General features: G+C 45.7%; 6 protein-coding genes across 6 annotated transcripts; 5 read left to right on the forward strand and 1 right to left on the reverse strand.

Moving 5' to 3' along the window:
* Positions 1 to 292: 292 nt before the first annotated feature.
* Positions 293 to 2,381, reverse strand: GGS22DRAFT_198451 (cytochrome P450; the record flags this gene model as incomplete). Its single annotated transcript, XM_047966137.1, has 6 exons — positions 2,012 to 2,381; positions 1,682 to 1,924; positions 1,583 to 1,618; positions 1,366 to 1,524; positions 930 to 1,303; positions 293 to 770 (listed from the first exon to the last, which is right to left on the reverse strand). Exons 1-6 carry the CDS (start codon positions 2,360 to 2,362, stop codon positions 293 to 295), a joined length of 1,641 nt encoding a protein of 546 aa, XP_047813795.1. The 5' UTR covers positions 2,363 to 2,381.
* A 518-nt stretch (positions 2,382 to 2,899) lies between these two features.
* GGS22DRAFT_176314 (fungal-specific transcription factor domain-containing protein) lies at positions 2,900 to 4,680 on the forward strand. The gene is made up of 5 exons (XM_047963391.1): positions 2,900 to 3,253; positions 3,315 to 3,398; positions 3,456 to 3,739; positions 3,803 to 4,024; positions 4,077 to 4,680. The coding sequence occupies exons 1-5, from the start codon at positions 2,947 to 2,949 to the stop codon at positions 4,644 to 4,646; spliced, it is 1,467 nt and encodes a 488-aa protein (XP_047813796.1). The 5' UTR covers positions 2,900 to 2,946; the 3' UTR covers positions 4,647 to 4,680.
* Positions 4,681 to 4,945: 265 nt separating this feature from the next.
* On the forward strand, positions 4,946 to 6,044 carry GGS22DRAFT_182674 (NAD(P)-binding protein; the record flags this gene model as incomplete). Its single annotated transcript, XM_047963996.1, has 2 exons — positions 4,946 to 5,856; positions 5,918 to 6,044. The coding sequence occupies 2 exons, from the start codon at positions 4,946 to 4,948 to the stop codon at positions 6,042 to 6,044; spliced, it is 1,038 nt and encodes a 345-aa protein (XP_047813797.1).
* Positions 6,045 to 6,457: 413 nt separating this feature from the next.
* Positions 6,458 to 7,786, forward strand: GGS22DRAFT_176317 (uncharacterized protein). The gene is made up of 4 exons (XM_047963392.1): positions 6,458 to 6,892; positions 6,962 to 7,087; positions 7,148 to 7,432; positions 7,490 to 7,786. Exons 1-4 carry the CDS (start codon positions 6,696 to 6,698, stop codon positions 7,533 to 7,535), a joined length of 654 nt encoding a protein of 217 aa, XP_047813798.1. The 5' UTR covers positions 6,458 to 6,695; the 3' UTR covers positions 7,536 to 7,786.
* A 353-nt stretch (positions 7,787 to 8,139) lies between these two features.
* On the forward strand, positions 8,140 to 9,946 carry GGS22DRAFT_198457 (FAD-binding domain-containing protein; the record flags this gene model as incomplete). The annotated part of the gene is made up of 5 exons (XM_047966138.1): positions 8,140 to 8,482; positions 8,543 to 8,759; positions 8,812 to 9,197; positions 9,259 to 9,635; positions 9,685 to 9,946. Exons 1-5 carry the CDS (start codon positions 8,186 to 8,188, stop codon positions 9,944 to 9,946), a joined length of 1,539 nt encoding a protein of 512 aa, XP_047813799.1. The 5' UTR covers positions 8,140 to 8,185.
* A 476-nt stretch (positions 9,947 to 10,422) lies between these two features.
* Positions 10,423 to 11,702, forward strand: GGS22DRAFT_176320 (NAD(P)-binding protein). The gene is made up of 2 exons (XM_047963393.1): positions 10,423 to 11,488; positions 11,549 to 11,702. Exons 1-2 carry the CDS (start codon positions 10,590 to 10,592, stop codon positions 11,673 to 11,675), a joined length of 1,026 nt encoding a protein of 341 aa, XP_047813800.1. The 5' UTR covers positions 10,423 to 10,589; the 3' UTR covers positions 11,676 to 11,702.
* Positions 11,703 to 11,773: the final 71 nt, after the last annotated feature.

An 11,773-nucleotide genomic window follows, 5' to 3' on the forward strand; every position in this document is an offset into this window, starting at 1 on the left:
AATTCCATGTCAGCGTGTAGGATTATACATACCTAGACTCTTTTGAGACATCAATAAGAGGCTAGATCCTATTGGTTCTTTTTATATCTCTGAAGATCTTCTAGACGCTAATTTAACGTCCTTGCATTATGTACCTTGCAGATTATTGTGAGCATACAGAATAGTAACCGTCAATTTGAAACAAAAAAACAAAAAAGATAACACGAAAGCTTCACCTTGAGTGGGTACGCGACATCAAATGCGCGAGTTTGATATCGCGCGGAAGTTGAGCCATGAAGTTTATTTTCGGATACTAAGAGGCTTGGTCTAGTAATTCCGAAAGCTGCTCATCTTTCCAAATCAAGCCTTCCGGAGCTGTCTTCCATTGGCTCTGCTCATCTAGCAATTCCGATACCTTCTCCCATTCCTCTTTCACAACCTGAGCTTTTCGGGCGTCTCTTGGCGTTATCTTCGCCAGAAATGGCTTAGGAAACGTCATCAGACCTTCCACTATGTCGTCCATATCCGGAACAATATCTTGCTGGGTATCAGGATCCACGGCTCTACGGAAATTGAATGCCCAGAGCAAGCGAGAAATGGCCAGGAATAGCGAGCGATCCGCGATATGCATACCCTGACACCTACGTCTGCCCGCGCCGAACACAAAGTGATCTCGCTTGGTAGGGTCTGGGTTGTTTGCCGCGTCGATAGATGTCTGCTGGTCATCTATGTAACGCATGGGCTCAAACTGACGAGGTGATGGATGCCTCTCGGAATCATTATGTACAGCCCTATCCACGCGACAGGAAGAAATATTGATTAGCATAAAAACCAAAAATAAGTTGTCGTGTCGCACGTGTCTCGATATATACTACCGCACCTGTATGACCTGGTAGTGTGGCCCGCGTTTTGCCACGACAACGCAACTTGACCTAGTAATCAGCACTCACCAGACATTAAGTATCACCGTCGCATCTTTAGGAATGCGATATCCAAGATATGCATCATCTTGAGTAACGGCATGCGGTATACCCAACGTGAACGCGGGCATCCAACGCAGGCTTTCCTTAGTGCAGGCTCGGATGTACGGTAAGTTGGGCACGTCGTTGAGATCGGGCAAACGATCTCCGCACACGCGATCAAGCTCTATTTGAGCTGCCTTGGCTACTTCTGGGAAAATAACCATTGCTTGAATGAATCGTATCAAAATATTCGCCGTCGTTTCGGAGCCAGCTTGTAGCAGCGAACCACTAATATACGCAGCAAGTTCATCGGAGAATCCCTCACTCTTCTGCATTTTAACGAGATCCACACAAATACAGGGCTATAATTCATTCAAATTAACACAAGAGCTCTTTCTAAATCTATGCGAATATCACCTAATACCTTGGCTGTACCATTTTGTAGTCCTTGCTTTGCTTGGAGATAATGGGTTAAAAATAGCCCCGATTCTTTTATGTGCAATCTTCTCGCCTTGCGCTTAATCGACAATACCCAGTCTGGTAAGCGTCTCATCATAGGCATTAAGTCTAAGAAGACAGCAATCTGAAAGACAATTGGGATTAACGTTAGTTTCTTAAGAGCAAAGGTGCCCCGCACTCACCCGAGATCCTATTAGTTCGGAGCTTCGATCAAATATCTGAGGGTAGCGTTAGCGGCAATGTTTACTATAAGCTGGATCTTAACTGTATCAGGTACCTACGTCAAATGACTCCTTGAATCTTGGGTCCTGTATGGCAGTAGTACGAAATCCGAATGTCATTTGAGTGGTCAATGAAGCCGTATAGCGACGAATATGGTCAGCAAAATCACCCGGGCATTCTAAAAATCCAAGTAACATTGCCTTATTTTCGAGGTCCTGATATGGTACGTATGTTCGCGCGGCCGTAACGCTTAGAATGTGGTGCACGAACTTTCGGATCATTTTCCAAACTCCATTGTTTGGCTGCAGATAACATATAACGATTAGTGCCACACTTCCAAACTCAATTTTCCTGATGAATATGATATGCATGGGTTTTGGTTGATATACCATGAACAGCACTCTAAGCCCTCCGCTAAGAACATCTTGACCGATATAGGACTCTGGCCTCGAGGAATAGATGGCACCTCGCTTATCTATTAGGTCTCTGATCGCTTGGTCTGAGTTGAGAACAATCATGACTTTAGTTCCTAGCATAAGTGAAAATATAGGACCATACTCCTGGGCCCATTTCTGAAATTGTATATGGCGCTCTTCTCTTGGTATCTGGTGCATGTTACCAATGAGGGGAAGAGTGGGTGGACCTGGAGGATAGTCCCTAGGCCGACGACCTATCTTGCTGAACTGCCAAAGTATAACCACCAAGGCTATAAGGCCAACCAAAGAAGAAGATGTGATCATTTCAAGAATCTGGATGTTGATGATAGTCCGTCTGAATTCTGTCTGCCCAGAGGGAATGTAACTACCTAGACAAGTAGGTAGGTAGGTATGTTTTGTTATCGCATTTGGCATCTACACATACTAATACTGTACCTACCTACTCAAAATTTCACATCTCGCCTGACATATCATGATTTTATTGATTCTATAGAGACTCTTCCTTAATCCCTGTATTGACTTACTATGAGATGCTCATATGCGTAGAGGGTACCTACATAAACTTAGCGGGCTGACAGATTTGTTGATGTCAATGACATCATATGTACCTAGTAGGTACATAGATCGATCCAAGCTAAGGAATACCCGATTCGGTAAGTCCTTCTATTTCTGTGAAATTTGATTGGCCAGCTACAGACAGGGATGTTTTAAAGTAAAGTTTATGCTTCTCTTTCAGCTCAGCATCTGAAGGCCTTTTGTATCATGTCGTGTAACCGGGAAATAATAAAATGGGCAAGTTTCCCCTCTTTGAAGAGTTGAGAGAATTTTCTAACACTCTCTTCCGAAACAATTCTGCCGAATGTCCCGCTTCATCAACCACTTCTAAGATGCATTATAAGGAAATGGAGATGGCATTAGTAACCGCTGCAGATTCGGCCATAGCGCAATATCCCGAAATAAACAAGAACACCGCTTATGCACAACGTCCTTCACCGAACCGGAAATCAAAGGGACCTGGCCTTCGGTTATCTTGGCCCTACGCTAGTGATGGTAGACGCTCCGTGGTTGGCAAGTCGCCGCCTGTTGTACAGCCGCACAAAAATGGCTCGCGTCGGGCTTCTGACATGCGTATTGTCCATGTGTCATACGAAAATGTCGAAATGCATTATCACTTTTCAGATTTAGGGCCGACCGGTAAGCCACCATGATCAACACGAGAATCGTTTTCGCCGGTTTTAATCTAATGGGCTTCTAGAATCCGCAAGGCCGATTTTACACATTCCGCTGGCGTGGAATCCGTCAGATTTAGAAGTCGGCGAAAAAAACTTGTTCCAGTACTGTAGGTTCAGCTTGCCATTTTCAGCCACACTCGAGCAGGCTTACAGACCATTCCTAGTCCAATGTACTGCCGCCCAGTCCCTTGCCACCTTTGGCTATAATCCTGGGGATCTTAGTGGTGTTCTTATCCGGGTTGCTCTAGCTGGTCACACAACCTCTGCGACGGCAGTGCTCCAGTCACTTCTAGCCTTCTCATCGATACATCGCCACGATGTTCACTCACAGGCAGTGGAGCTTAAGATATCTGCGCTCAAAGCCTTGGCAGCTGCGGCGGGCAATCCCGTCGGTACTGTAGAAGCAGTCCAGCACGTTGCAGCAGGGATGCTGTTGTGCTCTTTCGAAGTTAATATATATCCCGGTCACGAGGCTGTTTGGTAATTATGATATGCTGACTTGGTTCCTTAGATCCACCAATCATCATGTACATCGAGTCAATGGACATGGTATCTCTCCGGCGTCAAAGACGTTATCAAGGCAGCTGGCCTCGGTCGATCACCTCAAGATAACGATTTAGCCATCCTATTAGACTGGGTGTACTACCATGACGTGTTAGCACGTTTTACTTTGAGGCATTGGCACAAAGAAAGCAATGCAGTTACATCGGCTGTATCAAATGCCCGCGCAGAAGTGCGTAAACAAGACCGGCTGAAAATGAAAGATGCTGACAGATAGTTGCCAGGTTTCCCATGCAGCGCCTTCTGCTTTTTCGGTTATACAGCTACTGTCGGATGTCTGCGATGCGGTATCCGCGAGATCAGTGGCCGGTCAGCCTTTTGAAAACATAGATGATCACAAAAGCTTTCTGAAGATACTCGATTGGAGGATTAGGAGCATTCCCCTGGAAGCCATTGTCTGCGATAGTACTGACGCGTCATTGATGATAGAGTTGTACCAACTAGCTATGCTGGTGTACCTCAACCGAGCGTCTGAAAACTTGCTCAGTCAGACAACTAAGACGCAGCATCAGATTGACAAGGCTTTCAGTATATTCTCCCAGCTGGACTCCTGTGACCGGCAATTTCCCATCTTCATTTTAGGATGCGAAGCGCGTGGGGATGATCAGCGAGCGATAATTCTTGATCTGATCACCAAAACTGAGAAGAAGGCTTCCTCTCGGTCATTCAACTATGTCAAGATATTATTGCAAGCCATTTGGGCACAAGATGATCTTGCTAATGGGCATATCAACTATTGCGACAAGCTAAATTATGTAATTAGTTGTTGTGCAATTGTACCATCCTTCGTTTAGCTTTAGCAGTGAATAAGATGAATTGGACACCAAATACCCCGCATTCTTTAGTGCAAAGAGTGACAATTAGGTACTATATTACCGCTACAAGGCCTGTATGGGCCAAGAACATCAATTTTTAGGTAGATACCTAGGTAATGGATTGTCACAACAAATCTTGTACTTGTCCATTCCTAAGAATTCAATTACGTCAAAACTTTAGATTATCCCTTGCTTCCTACCATTCGTCTTCCGTCAACATTTTCCCTTCTTCAATCTCTCACCCTTCAACACTCTCAAAAGCCAGGATCGCGGTCAGAATGGCGACCACCTTTGATATTTCGCCCGAGAAAAGGGCAGGCCAACTCCATTACTATTACCGCCAACTTTTTGTCACTCCCCAGCCTGTATTACGTCGCAACGCAGGATTAAGCGGGAAAACAGCTATCGTAACGGGATCTAACAGTGGAATAGGGCTAGAGATAGCAGGCCAGCTTGTAGATCTAGGATGCAGCGTCATTTTAGCCGTCCGCGATGAAAGCAGAGGCGAAAAAGCCCGCCAGGAACTGAACAGCACCCGCAATATTCCACCCGATATAGTTCAAGTTTGGAAATTAGACATTTCGTCCTACGACTCCATTTCCACCTTCATAAGCCGTGTCAAGGGCTTGGAAAACCTCGATATAGCCATCCTCAACGCCGGCGTGTATAAATTTACGGAGTCATTTAGCTCGACTGGCTACGAAGAGAGTGTGCAGATAAATTACCTATCTAACATACTCCTCATGATCCTATTATTGCCCATCATCAAAGAGAAAAGAATTGGGAGTGCTCCCGGTCAGATTTGCCTGGTATCATCCGACGCGGCTGCCTGGTCCAAGTTCGAAGAAAGAAGCTCGTCGCATTTGCTATCAGCATTTACGACGAAAATGGCCAATTGGAATATGGCAGACCGCTATGCGACATCAAAACTTCTTGGGCAACTATTCATCACAGAGCTAGCGAAGCACGTCCCCCCGTCAGTTGTTACCCTTACTGCCGCCAACCCCGGATTTTGTAATGGCTCAGGCCTCGGTCGCGAATTCCATGGCATTATCTATCTCATTGTCATGATCCAGTTTTTCTTCCTCAGTAGGACATGCGCTGTTGGGGCCCGCACAATAGTTCATGCTGTTAGCAGTTTTGGCGAGCAGGCACATGGGCAATATATTGAAGATGCAAAGATTCAACCGTGCGTATTATGTAGTATTATTCAGTCTAATCTCTAAGATTAACTAACATGGATTTCTCAGCATGCCACCCATCATATACAAACCCGAGGGTTTGCGTCTTGCGAAGCAGCTTTACGAGGAGACTTTGGATGAACTTTCTTTCGCCGGTCTCAGGGATATCATAAACCAGGTGTCAAAAACCAAGTAGGGTACACAGCAGTTTCAGTCCAGACTTGGTACGATGAAGTGGCGATGCCACTTAATCTTGAAATTCCACCTGATTTTTGTAGATTCTGGTGGCTGCTGGGACCCCCACGGAGGGGTTATGCGATAAGGCGGAAGAAGAAATTGCTTTTCTGACATTTGGGTTGCTTTTTTGGCTGTTGTTAGGAGATGGCGGAATGAGGTATATTAATAATGCATCGAATGCCGATCTCATTAATCTGTGTAAAACTGACCACATTAAGAGTACGTACGTACACGATTGTAGTTACACAAAGACTTGTCGGTATGTAAGCGACCCACTTTTGATACCACCCCACCAGAGATCCGGGGATCCATCCATGTATCCAAGATCAGCACCCATGTGGGTAAAGGCTAACGGGGTTAACCTTGCAGTAGCTTGCATCCAAGGACCACTTATCTGTACTATTACCGTGATAGCGCTTTTAGTGAGGTACGGCTTCATCCGCATCGTAACACACTGTTCTTGTAGGCCGGCAGGCCGGTAAGGACCTGGCATGGCATCATATGAGAATAGGTATCCTTCAGAGGTCTTATTTGCATGATGACGGTCATCTACGCAATCTAATTTTATTTTATGTGATAGACAGATTCCCTTAAGATTCCTTTCGTTAGTATGGCGCGTGCTTGGCAACTCTGGCTTTCACCACGCCCGTTGCGGCGGACGGATACTCCCGCCGAGCCATGTATGCTTTCACCAAATGATGCGGCGCTCTTTGAGTTCTTGTACGATGATAATAATCGTTTGATCGTGAGAGAAACTCACTACGCGAACAACAAGGCTGTACAGGATGGAGTCTCTGGCCCATCAATGTAAGGCTGTCCTAATTTTAGGTTGTCTCATCTCATCACTATCAACACTCCGACTTACAACTCAAACAGGCATATCCACTTACGACAGACTGAGTACTTTGAAGTTGAGCAGGGCACGTTAGGCGTTGTTAGAAACGGGAAAGAAGTCTTACTTACGAAGGACGACGGGGTTCTCGATATTCCTCCCGGTACCCGGTGAGTCTCGATTGTTCAACTAAGCCTATTCCTGTGGACGTTCGCCAAACAAGAAAGCAGACACCGATTCTGGGCTCACTCAACAACCCAGCATGATCTTATTTTCAAGGTTTGGGCTGAGCCCCAAGATGTTCAGCATGGCTTCGACGAGAATTTCCTGCGCAACTACTTGGGGTATCTCCGCGACTGTCAGCAGCAGAATATCAAACCATCCGTTTTTCAGGCAGCACTTATCTACTCAGCTAGCGACACGATCTTCATTACCCCCCGTTTTTGGGTCCCCATATGGATTCTCAAGGTAATCCAATATGTGGCGGTTCATCTGGTAGGAGAGCTATTATTAGGGTAAGGCAGTTAGTGTATATCTCCAAAGTATCGAAGCTAAGGTCCATCGTGTGGCAGGTATAGATCAACGTACCCTGAGTACAATACGAAGTCGCGAGGCTAGTACCATAGCAAGAAGAAAACTGTTGAACTAAATAGAGTGGCGGCGTTAGGGACCTGATCAGCTCGGCTATGCGCGGCGTGACACCACCACAATCCTTCAAGGCTTTATCGTCTTTATTAGCAGGCATAAAAATAAATGATTCTACAAAAAATTGATTGCTCACACTACCATGATACATACCTACCTACGTACTTAGGTGATTATCGGAGTTCAGAACAATAACAAGTGGAAGTGCCACCACAAGAGCTGACACTCTCACACAGCTAAGTTGAATCCTCTAATAGCAGCCACTTGATTACCTAGCTTACTTGTCTCTCGTCCGGGTCTTGTCCCGGTCTCGTACACATAGTTCTTAGCAAGCACTCTAATGTGCCTCATCATGGGACGATGATTAGAATAATACATGCTTATTCTTCAGCTGGAAGGATTCAGGTCCAGGACGAATTCTAGAGGGAAGGCCACGTTGGTCTTTCACTTGTAGCTGACGCTGAGTATCGTTGATTAACAATCATCCAGAGAGGCACGATTTCTAAGTGTCTACCTAAGTATATAACAGCTTGAAATTACCTAGTAATGTTTTGAGAGGAGGATCATAGACCGTATACTCAGATACCTCATCAATCAAGCTGTTTAAACCGCACTCTTTTACAATGCTTCGCATCGTTCACCTGAGCGGGAATTTTCCTGCCTTGGCTTCTACAGCATGGGTTTCACTACTCTGGCTTTCGCTCTGGTCATGTAGAACGAATGCTGCTGCTGTTTCGTACATTTATCCTCGTATCGATATTGCGCCTATTTTGGCCAACCAGACATGGTCACCAAATACAATCATCTCATCTGCCGGTTCTCCAGGGTTCTTCAACGCTACAGAACGTTGGACTACGTTTAGCGCCCCGACTTATAGCGCAGCCATTAGTCCAGACACGGAAGCAGACGTAGTAAAAGCCGTGAGTTAACCAGGATATAGAGATACTCTAAAGAATGGCTGATAACTAACACCATCTAAGGTGAAACTAGCAACATCACATAAGATCCCATTTCTCGCCACTGGAGGACGTCACGGATATACTACTACCTACGGGAACCTTCACGATGGTCTAGCTATAGACCTAAGCCATTTCACCTCGATTAAATTGGACAAGACTGCTGAAACGATCACCGTTGGGCCGGGTGTTACTGTACGCGATATATTCGACCCTTTATACAACGCCGGCTTTGACCTTCGTGAGTTTTAAGCCCTGGAGTTATGCCCCTTGAAGATTCTAATTAGGAATAGAAACTGGTAGCGCTCCTTGTCCCAGTTTGATCGGAGTCTCGCTCGGTGGCGGTGTTGGTCGATATCAAGGAGTCTATGGGTTAATCACAGATGCACTAGTTTCTGTGCGTCTGGTCACAGCGAACGGAGACCTCATCGAGGTGTCGCGCAATTCGCATCCGGACTTGTTCTGGGCCATCCGCGGAGCAGGCGCGAATTTCGGCATCGTCACGTCAGCGACTTATAAAGTCCACCCGCTAACCGACGGTGGCGATGTCTTCGTCGCCGAGTTTCTTGTTTCGTCTGAACATATCTCTAAGTACTTTGAAGCCGTAGAGTCGATGAGTCCTTTGCCCGCAGAATTAGCCTCGATAACGATATTGGGCTTTAACAGTACCACTAACAAGGTATGTTTACCAGAAGACAATTATTAAAAAGCCATTGTGATACCGATATTAACTTTATTAGACACAAGCTCAAGTGCACTGGGCATACAAAGGACGTGAAGATAAAGCCCGCGCAGCCCTGGCACCGCTTCTCAATCTCAACCTTGAAGTCACCCAAATGAAAGTCTTCCCATGGAATAAGCTTGCCAGTGCCACACTCGGGGGCATCGTCGATTCTGTTTGCAAAGACAACATCAACCGCGACTTATACAGCTGGAACTTCAAGAATTACTCGGCGTCTACGTATACCGCATCATTTAAGAAAATGGAAAAGTACTTCGCAAAGTATCCCGGTGGGCGTGACAGTATCCTCCAGTTTGAATTTTTCCCAAACCAAGCTATGGCGGCCGTGCCCGCGGACGAGACCGCGTTCCGGTGGAGAGATTCAACTGGATACATGTAAGAAGATACCCTCTCCACCAAGTGAAGACTGACTAACCCACGGCAGAAACTTCAACATGTTGTTCGACGCCGGAGACAACGTCACGGAGAGCGCATCAATTGCACTTGGGCTTGAGCTCCGAAATGACTTCATAGCCACGTCGGGATACCCGGAGCTCACGGTGTTTGTCAATTATGCGCATGGCGATGAGAAGTTGGAGCAGATCTACGGGAAAGATAAATTGCCCCGCCTGGCGGCGTTGAAGAAAACCTGGGATCCGAATCACGCCTTCAGTTACAATAATGGATTGCCCACTCATTATCCCTAGGTACCTAGGTAGGTAGGTAAGGAATGACGGGTTCTTCTCAGTTAGATTGTACGGCTGGAGAGCTGTTTTTTATTCTACATTGTATAACTACTAGATACTAGATACTCAGGTACCTATTTCTTTCATATCCACTACCATAGAGATCAATACTAGAATACCAGTACATTGCGGTATAAATTAGGTACGTTATTAATTGCATGGCTTAATTTTCTTGCCTATTCAACGACTTACAACATTCATTTCGAATGTAGAGATATGGGGGACGTGGGGGTGTCAATATCCTATAAATATAGCGTGATCGGTAGGCTTTGCGGGCATCGGGGAGCACTTAGGCAGCCTTGGGGCGTTTTGTTCCACTAAATATGGCGTTTTACGCACATGAGACACAATGATTAACAGTTTATCTCGTACTACCACACTTACAGCTGTACAGAGATAGGCTTTCACGTACCTAGCCCAAGTCGCAATGCACCCAGCTCAGTGAATGTATTTATTTCCCAGTGACTGCCCTTCAATTCTGGTCACCCTGCTATCTTATAAACCTCCCATGAGGTTTCTATTATGATCCAATTTGCTCATTTACTTAATCATTATTAGCTACCTACCTACCTATCTAGTCACAACATTGAGAAAAGAGAACAACATGTCCTCTGAGCTCGAAAGTCTAGCTGGCTTCGAAGCCACAATCTTCGGTTATTTGTACCGGTGGTTTACACCACCGAAACCCTTGCCTCAGGGCACTCATCTTACGAACCAAGTTGCTATCGTCACAGGAAGTAATGTAGGGATCGGACTTGCATCATGTCGACAACTTCTAAAGCTCGGACTATCCCACCTGATTATGGGCGTGCGCTCACAAGCGAAAGGGGATGAGGCAGCCCGTGAACTACGCAAAGAGTTTCCAACTCTTACCATATCGGTTTGGATTGTTGACATGGAATCATATGATTCTGTTCGTGCTTTTGCAGACCAGTGCGCAACCCTGCCGCGCATCGACATTGCTATCTTGAACGCTGGTTTGATGAAATCATCCTATACTTCAGTGCCGACCTCAAGCAACGAACTCACAGTACAAGTTAATTACCTCTCTACCTCCCTGCTGGCCATCTTACTCCTGCCCATACTTAAGTCGAAGAAGGTCGTCGGCGAAAGGCCACCGGTACTGAGCATCGTGGGGTCTGACTTGATATACCGAGTAGACATCCAGACTAAAGGTCATATACTCCAGCAATTTGAAAGTCCTAAGACTTATGACCAGTGGCTCTGGTACGCCAGGTCAAAGCTTCTTCTCACCTTCTTTACCTCCAAGATTGCGGAGCTTGTCGATGCAGATGATGTCCTTATAAACATGCCGAATCCCGGCACGACTAGGGGCACGGCATTTTTCCGTGAATTCTCCACACCTGCAGCAAAGTTGGTAGATGTGCTTCAATTCTTCTTTGCGAGAACGCTAGATGTTGCTGCTACTACGTATCTCGATGCAGCTATTGCTCGAGGTAAGGAAAGTCATGGAAGTTTTGTCAGCGACTGGGCCATTAAGCCGTACGTATTTCACCATACCTTTCAAATTAAAATACAAAACCCATATGCTGATACCAGTAGATACCCACCGATCTGGTACACGGCAGAGGGGAAGGAGTTTGGGGAAAGGTTATGGGAAGAGACAATGCAGGAGCTGAACTTCGCCGGTGCCTCTAAGATTATAGAGGATATGAGACCACGGCGATGATCAATGATCAATGATATTCATGCTAGGTATACATGAAATTTTCAATTGACATAAGATATCTTATTTTAAAATTTCCATATTGTACGAAGATTCTTGAT

Source organism: Annulohypoxylon maeteangense (genome assembly GCF_022496945.1).
Source record: "Annulohypoxylon maeteangense strain CBS 123835 unplaced genomic scaffold GGS22scaffold_34, whole genome shotgun sequence".
NCBI lineage: Eukaryota > Fungi > Ascomycota > Sordariomycetes > Xylariales > Hypoxylaceae > Annulohypoxylon > Annulohypoxylon maeteangense.

Excerpts from the sequence above, each read along its gene's own strand:
- GGS22DRAFT_176314 (XM_047963391.1), top strand. The coding sequence starts at position 2,947 with ATGCATTATAAGGAAATGGAGATGGCATTAGTAACCGCTGCAGATTCG. Across the intron at positions 3,254-3,314 it reads TTCAGATTTAGGGCCGACCG|AATCCGCAAGGCCGATTTTA; the intron begins GTAAGCCACCAT and ends ATGGGCTTCTAG. Across the intron at positions 4,025-4,076 it reads TATCAAATGCCCGCGCAGAA|GTTTCCCATGCAGCGCCTTC; the intron begins GTGCGTAAACAA and ends GATAGTTGCCAG.
- GGS22DRAFT_176317 (XM_047963392.1), top strand. The coding sequence starts at position 6,696 with ATGGCGCGTGCTTGGCAACTCTGGCTTTCACCACGCCCGTTGCGGCGG. Across the intron at positions 6,893-6,961 it reads GGAGTCTCTGGCCCATCAAT|GCATATCCACTTACGACAGA; the intron begins GTAAGGCTGTCC and ends CAACTCAAACAG. Across the intron at positions 7,088-7,147 it reads GATATTCCTCCCGGTACCCG|ACACCGATTCTGGGCTCACT; the intron begins GTGAGTCTCGAT and ends ACAAGAAAGCAG.
- GGS22DRAFT_176320 (XM_047963393.1), top strand. The coding sequence starts at position 10,590 with ATGTCCTCTGAGCTCGAAAGTCTAGCTGGCTTCGAAGCCACAATCTTC. Across the intron at positions 11,489-11,548 it reads AGCGACTGGGCCATTAAGCC|ATACCCACCGATCTGGTACA; the intron begins GTACGTATTTCA and ends TGATACCAGTAG.